General features: G+C 47.8%; 1 protein-coding gene across 2 annotated transcripts in view; it reads left to right on the forward strand.

The window, feature by feature from the left end:
- The first annotated feature begins 1,534 nt into the window (after positions 1-1,534).
- The window catches only part of YEATS2 (YEATS domain containing 2), a 47,489-nt gene continuing 34,278 nt past the window's right edge, over positions 1,535-14,745 (forward strand). For both annotated transcript variants that reach the window (XM_083868518.1, XM_083868519.1), the window contains exons 1-8: positions 1,535-1,562; positions 2,351-2,463; positions 5,507-5,604; positions 5,700-5,792; positions 8,827-9,069; positions 11,180-11,295; positions 12,441-12,602; positions 14,288-14,399. In XM_083868518.1, the coding sequence (XP_083724644.1) occupies positions 2,364-2,463; positions 5,507-5,604; positions 5,700-5,792; positions 8,827-9,069; positions 11,180-11,295; positions 12,441-12,602; positions 14,288-14,399 (924 nt within the window). In that variant the 5' untranslated portion in view covers positions 1,535-1,562; positions 2,351-2,363. The remainder of the gene's footprint in view (positions 1,563-2,350; positions 2,464-5,506; positions 5,605-5,699; positions 5,793-8,826; positions 9,070-11,179; positions 11,296-12,440; positions 12,603-14,287; positions 14,400-14,745) is intronic.

Below are 14,745 nucleotides of genomic sequence, written 5' to 3' on the forward strand. Positions count from 1 at the left end.
GAGCAGGATACTAATTAAGAACATTGTCCATCGATCTGCCATACTTCACGTCTATTGCTTGGCAGAAAGAAAGGCTGGAAGTGTCAGAAAGGATAGAGGTGATCCTGAAATGACACAAAAAGGATTTTAAGGGCTCAGCATTGAACGTTCACTTGCTCATCAGTGGCCTCATAAATAAATGTGTAAATCCATGAGTGAACAGGATGTAAATTTGTGCTGGTTCAGGGCTCATGAAGGATCAGACTGCCACAGACCATTGATGCCATTAGCTGCACCTGACAGAGGCATTGTGGCCTGGCCAGAACCAAACACAAACCATGGCATTAACATCGTGCAGGTTTAGCTCTGATTTGAGAATACGAAGTATGATGAGCACTCAGTATGGTATAAAGGTTTTTTGAAGCCTATCCAAGGGTAGGCCAGGGCTCCCATCCTGACCCATGCTGTGAGGTCCTGCTTCTAAGTGAGCCCAGGACTCCTTTCTTGGATCTTTTCTTCTGTTAATTATAGATTCACAGAATCCATTAGGCTGAAAAGACATCAGAGATCGAGTCCAGCCTATGACTGAACATCACCTTGATAACTAGACCACAGCACTAAGTACCACATTCAGTCTTTCTTTAAATACCTCCAGGGAAGGTGACTCCACCAGCTCCCTGATAGGGCAGCCCATTACAATGCCCGATCACCCTTTCTGTGAAGAAATTCAGAATGAAGAAATTGAAATTGAAGAATTGAAATTGAAATGAAGAAACCTGACCCTCCCCTGGCGCCGCTGGAGGCGATGTCCTCTCATCCCGTCCCTTTTTCCCGAGAGCAGGGCCAACCCCCACCTGGCTACAACCTCCTAAGGTCCCCCTGAGCCTCCTTTTCTCCAGGCTAAACTCCCCCAGCCCTCCTCCTCAGACTCGTGCTCCAGCCCCTTCCCAAAACAAACTCCGCTGCCATTCTCTGCACGCATTGCAGCACCTCCATCATCCTTTCGTGAAATACCTTCCACATTAACAAGTCTTCCTCAGATCTTTTTACACGTTAAAACGCGGTTATTCCAAGCAGCAAGTCAGGATCAAATCACTGCATTTGTCTCCCCATAGGGGAACCCGACCGCTTCGCCCGTGTGGGTTTCTCCGCTGCCGCGGGCGAGTGTTGGCCCTGCCCCACAGCCTGAGCTCGGCCGGGGCCGGGGCCGGGGCGGGGCGGAGCGGCCGGGGCTCCACGGCCCCTGGGCCCGGCTGAGCCGCTCCGCCCCGGAGGAGCTCCAGAGCTCCCCGGCCCCCCTGGCCCGGCTGTGCCGCTCCGCCCCGCTGTGCCCGCCCCGCCGTGCGCGGCCCCCGGGCCGGTGGGGCCGTGAGGCGGCACCTGCCCGCCCCGCCCCGCCCCGCTCTCTGCCCGCCTGCGCGGGCCCGCCCCGGCCGTGACGGGGGCGCTCGGCCCTGCGCTCATGGCGGCGGCGGCGGCGGGACGGCCCGGTGGGGGCCGGCGCTGAGCGCCCCGGACGGCGCGGCGGGCGGGGGCGGCCGGTGCAGGCGGCGGGGCCGGGCCGGGCCGGGCGGCGGAGCGCGGTGAGCGGCGGGGCGGGCGGAGCGCGGGGAAGGAGCGCGGCCGCGACGGCGGCTTTGTGTGCGCGGCGGGGGAGGGGAGCGGCGGCGCCGCACGTGGGACCGGCCGCGGGCAGCGCTCCGCCCTCCGCGCCCGGGGCTGCCCCGGCACCGGCACCGCCCCCCCGGCGGCCTCCGCGCCGCCTCCCGCCCGCGGGTCCGGCCCCGCCGTGCCCCGGCCCCGGGAACCCGCTGCCCCCTCACGGGCAGGGTCGCGGCCCGGGCTGAGCGGGGCCGGGGAGGGACGGCCGGTGTGGGACCTCGGAGCGGGGAGCCCCGCGCTGCGGCCGGAGCACTCGGGCCGGGTGCCCCACGCACCCGGAGTGCCCCCCGCACCCGGAGTGTCCCCCGCACCCGGGGTGCCCCCCGCACCCGGAGTGCCCCGCATCTCCTCTCACACGGGCGGCGGTGCCTGCGGGGAGGGAGCCCCGCTCTCCCGGGGTCACCGCCTGACCGCGGGTCTGTCCCGGGCGCCGCTCACGGGGCTCTTTGGCGGGGCACACGGGGCTCTGCCGCTGCAGCTCCGCTGGAGCCGTGGGCTCTGCTGGGCGTCAGGAGGCGTTTGGGGCTCCTGGGCTGTGCGGAAGAGAACCAGCTCCCAGCTGTGAACCTGTGTGATGGTCACTGCCCCCCACTAGAGAGGTGCCCCTGCCCTTTCGGGGAGTGCACCACAGGCCTCCCCACGGCGAGAGGCTGAAGCCTGCCCTGATGATCACTGTGGGAAGCGTTAATGCTTTTGTATTTTCTCTCAGTGGAGTAGAGAACATGTCTGGGATCAAGAGAGTGATCGCAGAGAAGGACCCCGACTATGAGGAGATCGCCATCACACATCCCAACAAGCGGCACAAAGCAGCCGAGCAGTCAGGTAGGAGCTCTGGAACTGGGAATTCCCTGGATGTGCATGCTGTCTGTAAACTGGTGAGGGAAAGGCTGGGGTAGGGGTTGGGGCAAAGGACAGATGTTGAGCAAGGCAGGCAGTGCTACCTCTCTGTAGCCAAAGGAAGATGTATCTTACATGGAGTCATCCCTTCCTGCTGTCTGTGCTGTAGGTGAGGTGTGAGATGCAGCCTTTGGTGCATGATAGGAGATGGAGCACAAGCTCTCCACTGCTCCAGCACTTTGGTTTCTGCTGCTTCCTAAAGTATTTGCAGTCCATCTTCCCGTGCTGAGTTATGCTCCAACCTGTGCATTTGTTCTGTAGCTGAAGTCTACTCTGGGAAAGATTGGCAGGTTGTTTACATTTTGGGGGACAGAGGTCACAGTACAGCATGGGGAGGAGAAAATAATCCATGACCCTGCAGGGTAAGAGATGCACAACCCTGCAGTACAGGCACTGGTGTTGGAAGATGACAAATGTTTGCAAGGGCTGGCAGAGGAAGCAGAAAGGAGCTTCTTCGATGAAGTGCAGAAAGGATAATTTAGGGAGAAGGAAGGGGCTTTGAAATATGCAGGAGAGGAGGAAGAGGAGCACGACTGAAGGAAAGGTAGAGAAAGAAGCGTAGTGGAGCAAGTAGCTGGATGAGTAGGTTTGCATTTGGCAGGCTTAGATGTGCTTGCTTTGGGAACCTGCCTGTTGGCAGAGTGCCTGGGACAGGTTGCAGTCTCTCTGGGCAAATGAGAGTAGAGCTGCTTGCCCCGGGGGCAGGGAGTAGGCTAGTGATTTCTGGCATAGCACAGCTAGAGAGAGGATCGTGATGGGAAGCACTGACAAACAGGGAGGTGAGAAAACAGGCTGGCTGTGGGCTCTGAAAGAGATCCAGGAATAGAGCTGGAGCTGCCAGTTGGAGAGGGACAGAGCAGGGCTTGGTGGGTGATGTTTGGAGGATGCTGCAGGGCTGGCCAGTTCTGAGGAGGCTGAATGAGCTCTGGGTTGGGTGTGCTGCTGGGCAGGTCTTGTCTGCCACGTGGGGAGGGCCCTGCCAGTGGGGCTGTGCTGGAGCTGGCCCTGTCACCACTGCCAGCTGCCACAAGTTACCACCCCCTGCTCTGGCTTGTCCCAGACACTGCAGGCAGGTTTGGAATCTGCTTCTGAAGCAACTTTTCAGAAGGTCTTGATGATGAGCAGGCAGAGTCTCAGGGCTTTGGAAAACTGTCCTTGCCAAAGTGAACTTTGCTTTCAGGAGATTCCTCCAAATTGGCTTCTTTATTCTTTTCAAGGAAGATCTCCAGCTTTCAGCACTAGAATTCCTTATGTACACAAATTTCACTAACATGGTCTTAATGAGGGACTATGGTTGATGCTAAGCTGGGAAAATGAATATAAAATGTTCTTAAAACCCTCTGTAATATAACCACAAATCCTAAAGTGCTTAAATTGTCATGATGCTGCCATGGCATGGCATCAGCCTTGGAAAGAGATGCAGTTGTCCCTCTCTGAACCATACTTCTTGTGCCTCAGTCTGTTTAGGTTTATTTTAAGTGTATAGCATTACATGAGAATTTCCTCATCATGGTGTTCATAGCTGGAGGTAAATTATATCCCTCTGGTTTTTAATTTTGCCTTACTCATACAGATTCAACCATAATTGTGTTTTAATGTAGGCTTGAACTATTTCTGGTCCTAAACTATATATATATACACAGACATATATACATATACAAACATATATATGTATACAGATACATGTCTGTGTGTATATATTTATATGGAAAGAAGGAAAATTATTTTGGATACCCGTGTTGCATATAGAGGCATCAGTTGCCTCACTGCTGTTGTAGGTACCTGTCCAGACAGTAAAATTATCTATGCCATCTGGAAGAAGCCAGCAAAGCCTTGACTTGCTTTTCTTTCCCTTCTCTACGGTGACATTAGAAACTCTTCAAACAGATGTGTGCTTTTTAGGAAGACACACTTTCTCTGAAGCTCAAACCAAAGTCTTTGTGCTGTTGCCTCCTGTTTCATTTAGAAACAATGTGAGATTTTTTCCAGACTTTTTTGCTGATGTGCTGATAGTGGGGTCACTCTTTACTGACATAGGCTGGAGCACCTTTTCCAGGCTTTCTTCATGAAGTGTAATTCCTGCTTTGCCAGGTTCTGACTTAGAATTTGCTAAGAACAGAAGTTGTTTGGAACCCCTTGATGTAATGGAGGTGACTTAAATGAAGGGTGATATTAAAGTCTACAGTAGGTGTAGAGCAAAAAGAGTAAATAGTTCTTCTTATGTTTATACATGTCCTAGAAAAATATGATAATATGCCAGTTCCATTCTTAGCCACTAATTTGCTGTAAGGTAATTGCACAATTTGAAATCCTAAACTACATACTTCCCACCAAGGTCACTAAAGTGCTGAAAGGCTGAATTTTTTTGACTGCTGTGCTGGAAGAGGATTTGTAAGAGGTAGACCAGCTTTTGATAATGTAGTTTCCTTTGTGAGTAATAAACAGCTTGTAGGCACTCCAGAGCAGGCTGCACTTCGTGCCAGGGCTGTATAAATATGAGTTTGCTTTATTCTTGCTGCGTGAGGTGGTGTAAATTTCCTGGATGTGGCCAAGGAGAGCAGAAAAACGTCTGTGATGTTCCAATCACAGCAGTGACTGCCCTGGGCCAGCACTGTGAAGTTTTCCTTTTGCTGTTTACAGCTTTACTGAGGCAGAAGTAAACAAACTGGCCCTGTTCTTCCCATTTTCTGTTATTTGTCATCTGAGACCTAAAAAGGGAAAAATAGCTCTCCACATAAGCTGGCTTTTAAAGATACATGTGGTTTTTGTTAAGACATAACTTTTTTTTTTAGAGGAAAATGATCCATCCCTTTATGTGTGTGTGTGTGTGTGTGTGTGTGCTGAACTTACTATCCCTTCACTTCTCACTCTGTAGTGATTTCTGACCATTCTGTTTTTAAATGGAGCCTCAAAAATAGAAATGTAAATACTTCCTCCTCCTTTATTTTCCATGTGTGGCCTTGAACAGCTCGAGATGTCACTGTGCAGAAGATTGAGACCATTATAAAGGAACAGTTTGCTGTCGAGATGAAGAGTAAAGAACACGAAATTGAAGTTATAGATCAGGTATAAAAGTTTTGTTCTCACAAATACCCAAGGCCTTGGTGTTTGTGGTGAGGGGATTTCTGCAGTGCTGTCATTGCTGTGTTTCCTTTCTGCAGCGCCTGATCGAGGCCAGGAGGATGATGGACAAGCTGCGCGCCTGCATCGTGGCCAACTACTACGCCTCTGCTGGGCTCCTCAAAGCTGGAGAGGTAAAAACCACCTTGGGAATAACAGGACTTCAGGGAATCTTTGCAAAGGAAGGTGTGGAGTTCAGTGGCTGTTCAGCTGATGGTTGGTGTCAAGATGTGATTTAATGAAATAGAGGAATCCAAACTGCAAGCAGGGTGGCAGTGGGAGATGAGACCTTTGCATCCTCTGCTGGGCCTCAGGTGCATCATCTCTGCCTCCTCGGGCAAAGAGGAGTCTTCAATAAGCAGTTGTGAAGTTGATCAGCAGCTCCTGCTTCTGGTTTCAGAAATACTCTGCATTTTTTTCTTCATCCTCAGTTTTTCCCTGAGAGCACCTTGTTTCTCAGACACTGCACAGTGTCCTTGCAAAGCCTTGAGAAGTGTGGAATATGTTCTCCCATGTCACAGGAGGAGAGTGGCAGGAGATGGGTTTGGGGACTTTTCAGGAAGAAAGAAAAATAATAAAGATTTCAAGATTTCTTGAGTCTCAGGCAGTGCTTGGAAAGTGAAACCATCTTCCCTTTGCCCTGGCAGTCAGGCTGTTAATGGGCTGGTGAGCAGACTGATGGCAGCAGTAAAGCAGGAGACAAATCAAGGAGGTATCACAGAGCGATTAAAAATTCACAAGATTAAAAAACCTCAAACCCTGTTAGCTAAACCCCAGTTCTGAGCACCGTATCCTTAATGACTGCTAATTGCAGGGTGTTCATGACTCCCAAACGATATGGAGTTCATTACGAATGCAGGCATTTTGTTACTGTCTTGTCAGTTCAAGTTGATTTGATTTCCAGTGATTTTTGGAAGCTGCAAACATGGGTTTCACTCTAGTCCCATAAGAATTTCTCTTCCAAGCACTTGCTCTCAGTGCTACTCGTGGTTTCCCTATTGTGCTTTTCAGAAGACTTGGAGTGAGGTAAAAACAAAAACGTTCAGCTTGTTTTTCCCTCTCTGAACTTGAGTTGAGCAACTGGAGTTGAAAAAGGTTGTGGTAGCCTTGGGAGGCTTGGAGATCTCTCTGCCTCCTTTGATTTTTGTGTAGGCAGCTGAAGAATGTGACCTAAGTTCTAATCTCTGTAAGTGCCTTTATCCATTGTCATCATGTGTCTGTAGGAGCTGTACTGTTCCTTGTTCTTGTTCTGCCATCCAGGGTGTTCACTTTTTTCCCTGGTGATTTTCACACTTTCCAGAAATAATGGATTTTGTAACTGTTTTGAAATATTCACAAAACTTACTGCTGCCTCCTTGCTTTATTAGGTTTTGCAGTAGTTTTTATCAGTTTATGGCTAGTTTAGCTGTATCTTTGATTACATTTTTTTTTTCTAAAAGTCCTGATTTGCACACAAGTTAAATCACTTTTTCCTTTATTTCGAAATTGTTGCTGATTTCAATTTTCTTTGTTGTCTGTTTTTAATTGTGGCTCATGTATGTTTGACCATGCAGTGAAAAATGGTCTTGTTTCTGCTTCTGGTAGAATAGGAGTCTTTGTAGTTTAATTCAGAACTTCTGGAAAGATGATTTGCAAGTTCCTGACCTGTTCTCATAAATATAAACAGTTCTCAGACCCGTTGCTGCTGACTTTTGAGGCTTAGGATTCCTCATGATTATGTTTTATTATGTTTTCCCACAAATGGTTGGACAAGGTGTTGATCATTTTACTTGACTAGAGGTGAAACAAAAGGAGAAGTTCTTGGTGGGGGTTTTGTTTGGGCTTTGGGTTTTTTTGGGGCAAGCTGTGTGTGTGTCCCTGCCCTTGGATAAATGGCTGTAACTCTCCCAGGCTGGTAATTGAGAGTTGGTAATTGCTCTGCTTGGGCATGTATGTAATGGGCAATTGGAAAGGAAGTTCTGGAATGGTCCTTTAGAGGCCAAGGTGGGACAATAATCCATATATATATATTTATAACTCCACTCTTGCTACCCCCTCTCAGGGGCAGTTCTGCTGCTCTGTAGTGATGCTGGAGTCTGCCTCCCCCCTCAGTCATGTTGGCAGAATTCTGAATCAGGGAACTTAATGTGGATTAAAGGGGAAAAACCAAACAAAACCAGTAACAAAACAAAGCAACAAATAAATCTCAAGTCAGTTTCTTGATTTGTTTTCCTTTGTGACATGCCCCATGAATAATTGTTCCAGCCTGGCTGATGTGGGTGGTTTGGGCAGGGAAGGAGCAGGCTCTGAGCTGGTGCTGCCTGTAGGAAAAGCTGCCAGTGCCAGTCTGGGGTGAGGCTGTGACTGCAGGAGCTGGAGGGAGGCTCTCAGTGCTTTGCTGCTGCACAGGGGTGTTCTGCTGACTTGGTGCATCAAAACAAAGTTGGTTGTCAAACCCAGGTGGCAGGGAGGTCTGGTGCCTGGGTCAAGAATGGCCAGGAGACACTTGTTTAGAGCTGATGGATGTTTTCCTTCTACTTCTGAGGTAAAAGCAAGAGAAGAAGAAGGGCCTTTGTCATGGTAATTGAAAAACAAGGGAGATTCAAACACTTGCCTGCCCTGTCCTCCCCCTTGCAGGTTTAGGAGGATCTAAGATTAGCTCTAAGATGTCAGTTTTGAGGAAAGTTTGCAAGCATGCCTAAGCACATTATTACTTATCCCCTGTTAAGCTTTGGGAGCAGAGTGTAGATTGCCTCATAAGTGTTGACAAGGCTGCCAATGAGTATCAAAGCTGAAGAGCCTGATGCACTTACCTACCCTGCTTGCCTGCAAGAGCAGGCCAGCTGTGGCCTTCCTGTGTGTGGTGAGACTGGGGCTGTCTATACAGGAAGAGAAGAGGTGGTTTTCAAAGGGACATGTTAGGTCATTGAGTGGGCTGCAGTTCTCCCTTCCAAAACCCGGTGGGTTTTTGAGATCAAAAGGTGTGACAGAACAGATTCAATTTGGGGCCCTGTTACTGTAAACCCATTTTAAGCTTTTATCTTCTGCAGCATTTGTTTTTCCTGCAGGGCAGCTGATTAAATATTTGCTCTTTCTTCATTCATTGACTTTTTCTCTTCTGGCACAGCTTTGTTTTCATCTGGGCTGTGGGGAAGTAGTGACCAGATCTTCCTGCCCTCTTCATTGCAGGGGACCAGGTCGTGCGATGCAACGATTCTCAACCACCCTTCAATCAAGAAATTCTTGGAATCTCCCTCTAGATCCTCATCTCCAGCTAACCAGGGCTCAGACACTCCCTCTGCCAACCACTCAGAGAGCGATTCTCTGTCCCAGCACAATGACTTTCTCCTGGACAAGGACAATGGCAGCCTGGACGCCGATGAGCGCCTGACCAACAGCCTGGAGCAGAGGCAGAGCAGAACTGCTGCCCGGGTAAAGTAAAACTTGAGTGGTGATCAAGGTGTTGGAGCTGTGTGCTCTGAGGACTCGGTGCTGGCTCCAGTAGCTCTTCATGTTTTCATCCACCTTGCTGAAGATGTGTTTGTTACCCTCTCCAACCGCTTGCTCCCACTCCCTCAGCCTGGCTGTGCTGTAGGCCCAACTGAAGTGTCTGTGACGTGGGTACCACCTCCTCTTCCCTCAGCCCTGCCCAGAGCGAGCTCAGCAGGCCAGGGACAGCTCTGCCACCCTTTTGGTTGTGGCCTCTGGGGAAGGAGGGGCTGCGCAGCCTGAGCTTGGGCTTTGCTGTATGTTTGGGAGGGTAGAGCCTGCAGAGGAGAGCAGTGTGTGTCATTTCCAGCAGTGTTTTCAGGAAGAATTGCTGCTCCCTGGCTCTGGGTGCCCATGGGGGCTGCATTGCTTAGAACAGTTGATCCACTGGAGGGGTTTGGCCTCCTCAGCAGCCTGTAGTGCAAACAGTAACACTGGAGGATTAGCTCACCCTGGCAGGGTGAGTTGGTAGAGCCTGGGTGCACACCTTGGGACCATACAGGAGAGAATTGTTTTTCTGTTCATAGTGCTGCTTGCTGTTGTGCATTACCACCATTTGCTTAACTGACCCAGTCTGACCCAAGAAGGAAATATGTTCTGTAGGTGTTCCCTCATGCTTTTTTTGGGGAGTTATTTTTTGGCCTGGATCCAGTCCCTCCTTTGTGGTTCACTGGGTAGCCAAACAAATGCTTCACCTGTTGGCTGCAGGTACCTCCACTGGGGAGGCTCACTCACTGTTTTTGCGGGTAAAAAGAGAAAATGAAGTGAAACTCTTCAGTTTCTTTATAGTTCCTTTAAGTGGTCAGGCCTGCCAGAGGAGTGCAGCCGGGGTGAGTGTATCTCAGTGAATATGCCTGCATTCTGCAGCTGAGTAAGTTGCACTAACACATGGCAGAAAGAGCAATGATTCTGCCTCCATTGGGCAGTGTGACACCCTTGATAGCAGGGCTGCAGTTTGCTGGAGCTCTGCCTTGGGTCTGTAGCAGAAGACAGGTGAGCCATACAGAATGTGGACCCACTATGTTGTAAACCAACAGAGCAGTAGAACTTCTTTCTCTGCTGGATACAGAGATGGCTGGAGCAGTTGTTGGAAGTTGCTGCACATGGTGCATCCTTGACCAATGCAGAGGAGGCTGAGAGAGTGATGAAGAGCAGGAGCCATCCCAGCCTTCTATGACTCCTTGAGACATCCCTGCCTTAGCAGAGGAGGGGGAATGGTTCCTCAATGAATCCAGTGCTTCCCACACTGACCCTCCTGGCAGGTGCTCAGTGCAGTGCATCCACGGGGCTGTTGTATGGTCACTGATGGATGCCAGTCCTTACCCTGCAGCCACACACTTCATCCAGCAGGCTTGTAGAAAAGCCTCTCAGTGCCATGCAAACAGCATTTCTACTTGTGTTGGCACAGTGGATGGTCAGATCATTGTACTGGGAGTCTTGGCCACTGCTTTATACCTGGGGTTTGTTACAGGGATTTATTGTGCCAAGGAATGGCCCTGGATCTGTGGGTTTACCTGGATGGCAGTGACAGGTTATGGCTGCTCTCCCTGCTCAGCTGGAGCTGAGTTCCTGTCTCAAACCCAGCCTTGATTCTTCACTGTGAGGCAACACCAAATACCAAAGGCTGGGCATGGGAAAGATTTAAATTTTCAGCCCATTCATGGGTGATTGATCTTTGTTCCTGGTTAGTGGCCAACAGATGCCATTGTAGCCATGCCTGGTTTTATTTCAGATAGTGCAGGGGCAGTGGTTTTGAAACCCAGGCTGAAATCATGGCTCAGCTCCATGGGATGTCACACCATGTCTGCTCAGCTAAGCCATGCAGTGTGTTCCTGGCCAGAGAGGATGGCTTTGTTACATGCCTGAGTTGCTTAAATGTGCCTAGAGAGCAAAAGTATTTTTAGGGACAATTCCTTGCTGGTCTTTCATTTATGCAGGGGTTTTTTTTGTTTGTTTTTTTAACAACACCTTACTTTCCTAGCACCAAACAAAATGATGTTTAAGAGGAATGTTTGGGTTTTTGTTTGCCTTTTTTTTCTTCCCCTACTCTCAGGACAGTTCGAGTGTTTCAAGCTCTCAAAAACCAGGACAACGAAATGCCGGATTGTCAAATGATGAAACTTCACGACTTTATGTGAAGAAAACCATTGTGGTTGGCAACGTCTCCAAGTTAGTATCCAGAGCCTGAGGGATGGTCCTTTATTTCAGGATTAAATTGAATAGAAAGTTACAATTAGGAGACAAATGAAATTGCTAGGCTGTCACAATATGAGCTGTTACCCTTGAATAATCACTGTACCAAGGCAGCCCTCCTCTGGTCTCAGCATGGGGTTTTTTGTGGAAGGAACAGGTGTTTTAGTAGTTATTTTATTTATGAATTTATATGTGTACAGAAGTTTTAAGATCTCTTTCTCTCAAGGGAAGTCTTTCAGCCTTTTCCGATCAGGTAGAAGTCAGAAGTTTTCCCCTGAAAATTTGGGAAAGCAAGTTGTCCTAATTGAGTGTTTTTGCTAGTTGGATTAGTTGGCTAATTCAGTGTGTCTGTGGATACAGTGTGGGGGTTTCTTAACAGAAGAAAACCCCAAGAGAACAATGCACCACCAACCACAATGAGGAAAACTGCGAATTCAGAATTGTCAAAATAAATTATTTCATACAGTTTTTATTTATGTTTAAAAGAAGAAGAGAAGTAAATATGTATAACTTTTGGTCTTCAAGGAAATTAGTGAAGAAAAACACTAGTTTTAGGAAACTGGACGATTCCTCGCTCTAGTCAAGTCAGTCTTTTGCATAGAATGTATCAGACATTTGCTGACAAAATGTAGAGTCAGAATTGCTTTTTGAAAATCTACCTAGGGCTGGACCCAGAACTAGGTATTGACTGAAGCTGCTTAAAGAATTACAGGAAGAATTATATTTTTTGTATTTATGGTAGCAGAGTTGTTGATGTTGTGTCTGGTGTGGTTTTGCTTCCGGATAGCTCAGAATAGGACAGGATAAGGAATTTGACAGTGGTAGAATGTTAAAATTAAGCCTTCTTAATTAAGAGCCAGATGTTGAAATGGGTGAATGTCATATGGCAGTTGTGCATTAAACTAGAGGAAATGTGTTAGAAGCTTAGAGTAGATTATGGGACCTGTGTCTGTTCCTGGATGAACTGTCAGAGTGAGGAAAATGAGCAGAAATGTACAGGGGGCAAGGTTTCCACAGGCATTTTCACATCCCTGATTTTTTTTCCTAATCTTTCCTAAAACACTTTTTGCAGTATTTGTCTATTTGGGATTTTTATCTTGTGTATTTAATTTCTTTGTTAGGTACATTCCCCCCGACAAGAGAGAAGAAAATGATCAGTCGACCCACAAATGGATGGTGTACGTCCGAGGCTCTCGGAGAGAACCCAGCATCAATCATTTTGTCAAGAAAGTTTGGTTCTTCCTCCACCCCAGTTACAAACCTAATGACCTGGTAGAAGTGAGGTAATAAGGAATTATTCCAGTCACTATTCCAGTCTTCATGCTTGCCAGGCTTACAGTGCCAAGTTTCTTAGAAAATTAACAACTTCTTTTCCTGGTTTAATACTCCATGTGTGTATTTAACCTCTGGCTTAACTTGGCTTACTCCAAAACAGTAGTAAAAATAAATTATGTTTTTTATGTAGCAATGTGCCAAACAGGCTTGCTGGCTTGGATTTTTTTAAAATTTCCTTCTGGAAAAAAGCATTCAGTTGTTGCATTTCATGCTGTTCATGTGGGTTGTGCCTCTCCTGTGTGTGTTCCATACACTGTCTGCTGCTCAGGTTAGGCTCTGGTGCTAAACAAAATGTTTTCTACAACCCATCTGTTCCAGTGTGGGCAAGAAAGAGGAATCTCCAAAAGCTGATTTGCCCATATTTTTAATGTCACGTGTGTGTTTGGGCACAAATATCCCACCCCGGAATATTTCTCCATGGTGTGAGATCAGTGGCATTGGCTTTGAGGACTTTCCCATCAGTGTAATGGTGCTGGTGCTGCAGACACAGGGTAGCTTCCCTGTGCACTCCCAAACCTGTATCCCAGAGCTGCTTTCCCAGCTGTGACCCTGCTGGGGGTAGGTTCTCTCTTGGCTGCTGCAGGGAAGTGCCCTGTCAGTCTTTGATCCTTCTTCCTTGGACAGAGCTGAGGGAGGATGCCTTTGGAATAGGTGGTGTCTTCCCAAAGAAATTATTCTCCACAGGATGTGCAGCTGCCTCCTGGAGGGAGGAGTGTGGGAAGAGCTGCTTAGGTACAGAATGGCAACTTAATTCTGGCAAAATTAAACTGCTGAAAGGCAACTCCAGGAAGACTTACCTGAGATAAGAAGTGTTGCTATGGCTCAGTAATGTGTCTGAGAAGACAACCCTGAGCAGGACAAAAGCACACTCCTTTGTATTTCTTCTGTAACATACCAAATGACATTTGATTTCTATCTTTTTGTGCCTTTCTCAGTTGTCAGTGCTGGTTATGTTCTGTTTTAATCCCATCTGATTAATTGATTCCTGGTGTCACAGTCCCATTCGTCGTGGTGAACATTAATGTTCTGGACTGAAAATCACTTTTAAATCTCTTGCATGTTTTGCTGTTGAAGAAACCATATTTGCATTTACAATAAGAAGCTGAAATACAGAGTAAAAGTAAATGTTGCAGATCCTTATTTTTCATCTTGAAGAATGACAGTGATTAACTTTTCCCTGTTGTCCCTATATTGTTCTGTTGGTGTTCCATGGAGCATGTGCATTTTTGCTACAAGATAAGGAGCAGCAGGCAGTGATTGCAGAATTGCTGCATTGGAAGCTCAACTTGCAGTGAGCTGATTTGGGATTTTCTTAACCAAGTGTTTTTCATTTGACACAGCACAGCCTTTTTTTTGTCTTCTTTTAAAAATACTGCACTTGTTTCCCACATGTCTCATCCAACAGCGTTTTACCATTTTCTTCCCTGTCCCCTTGGTTAAAGTTAATGTGTGTTTTCAGCTGTCCAAAGCCATAAAATTCTCATTGCTGGGATTACACTCTCTCTATGGTGAATAGCAGACCTGAAGATAGCTTTAGTTGTCAGATAGAAAAACAGTCTTTGGCTTTCTGAAAAGGGGGGAGGTGAAAGCTGTACCACTGCTGCATCAAAACGTAATCATTGTTTGTTTCCAGAGAACCTCCATTTCACCTGACCAGGAGAGGCTGGGGAGAATTCCCAGTGAGAGTGCAGATACACTTCAAGGATAGCCAGAACAAAAGGATTGATATCATACACAATTTGAAGGTATTTGAACAAAATACTTCAGAGAAAGGCATTTAAATGAGCTCTCTTGCACAATCTAGAAGAGGCTCTGCTTGTGTGTGTGCTTTTGCCTCACTGTGTTATGAGTGTCCTGCTGGTTATTTTCACGTGAATAGTTGAGCTGGAGAATGTGAATAGATCTGGGAAAGCCTCTTACCTTGGCTGTATGGAGTTGGTGCAGTAGGAGGGGACCCAGCCTTGCAGCAGCAGGAGTGGAGTGTGCTCAGAGCAGCAGTGTTTACCTGGTATTTCCCTAGAATTTGAGATTTTTATTATGTTTTCACTGGCTTTAACCTAACAAGGAGCTTCAGGCCTGTCTTTGTGCTGG

This window comes from Zosterops lateralis, assembly GCF_965231275.1.
Source record: "Zosterops lateralis genome assembly, chromosome: 10".
NCBI lineage: Eukaryota > Metazoa > Chordata > Aves > Passeriformes > Zosteropidae > Zosterops > Zosterops lateralis.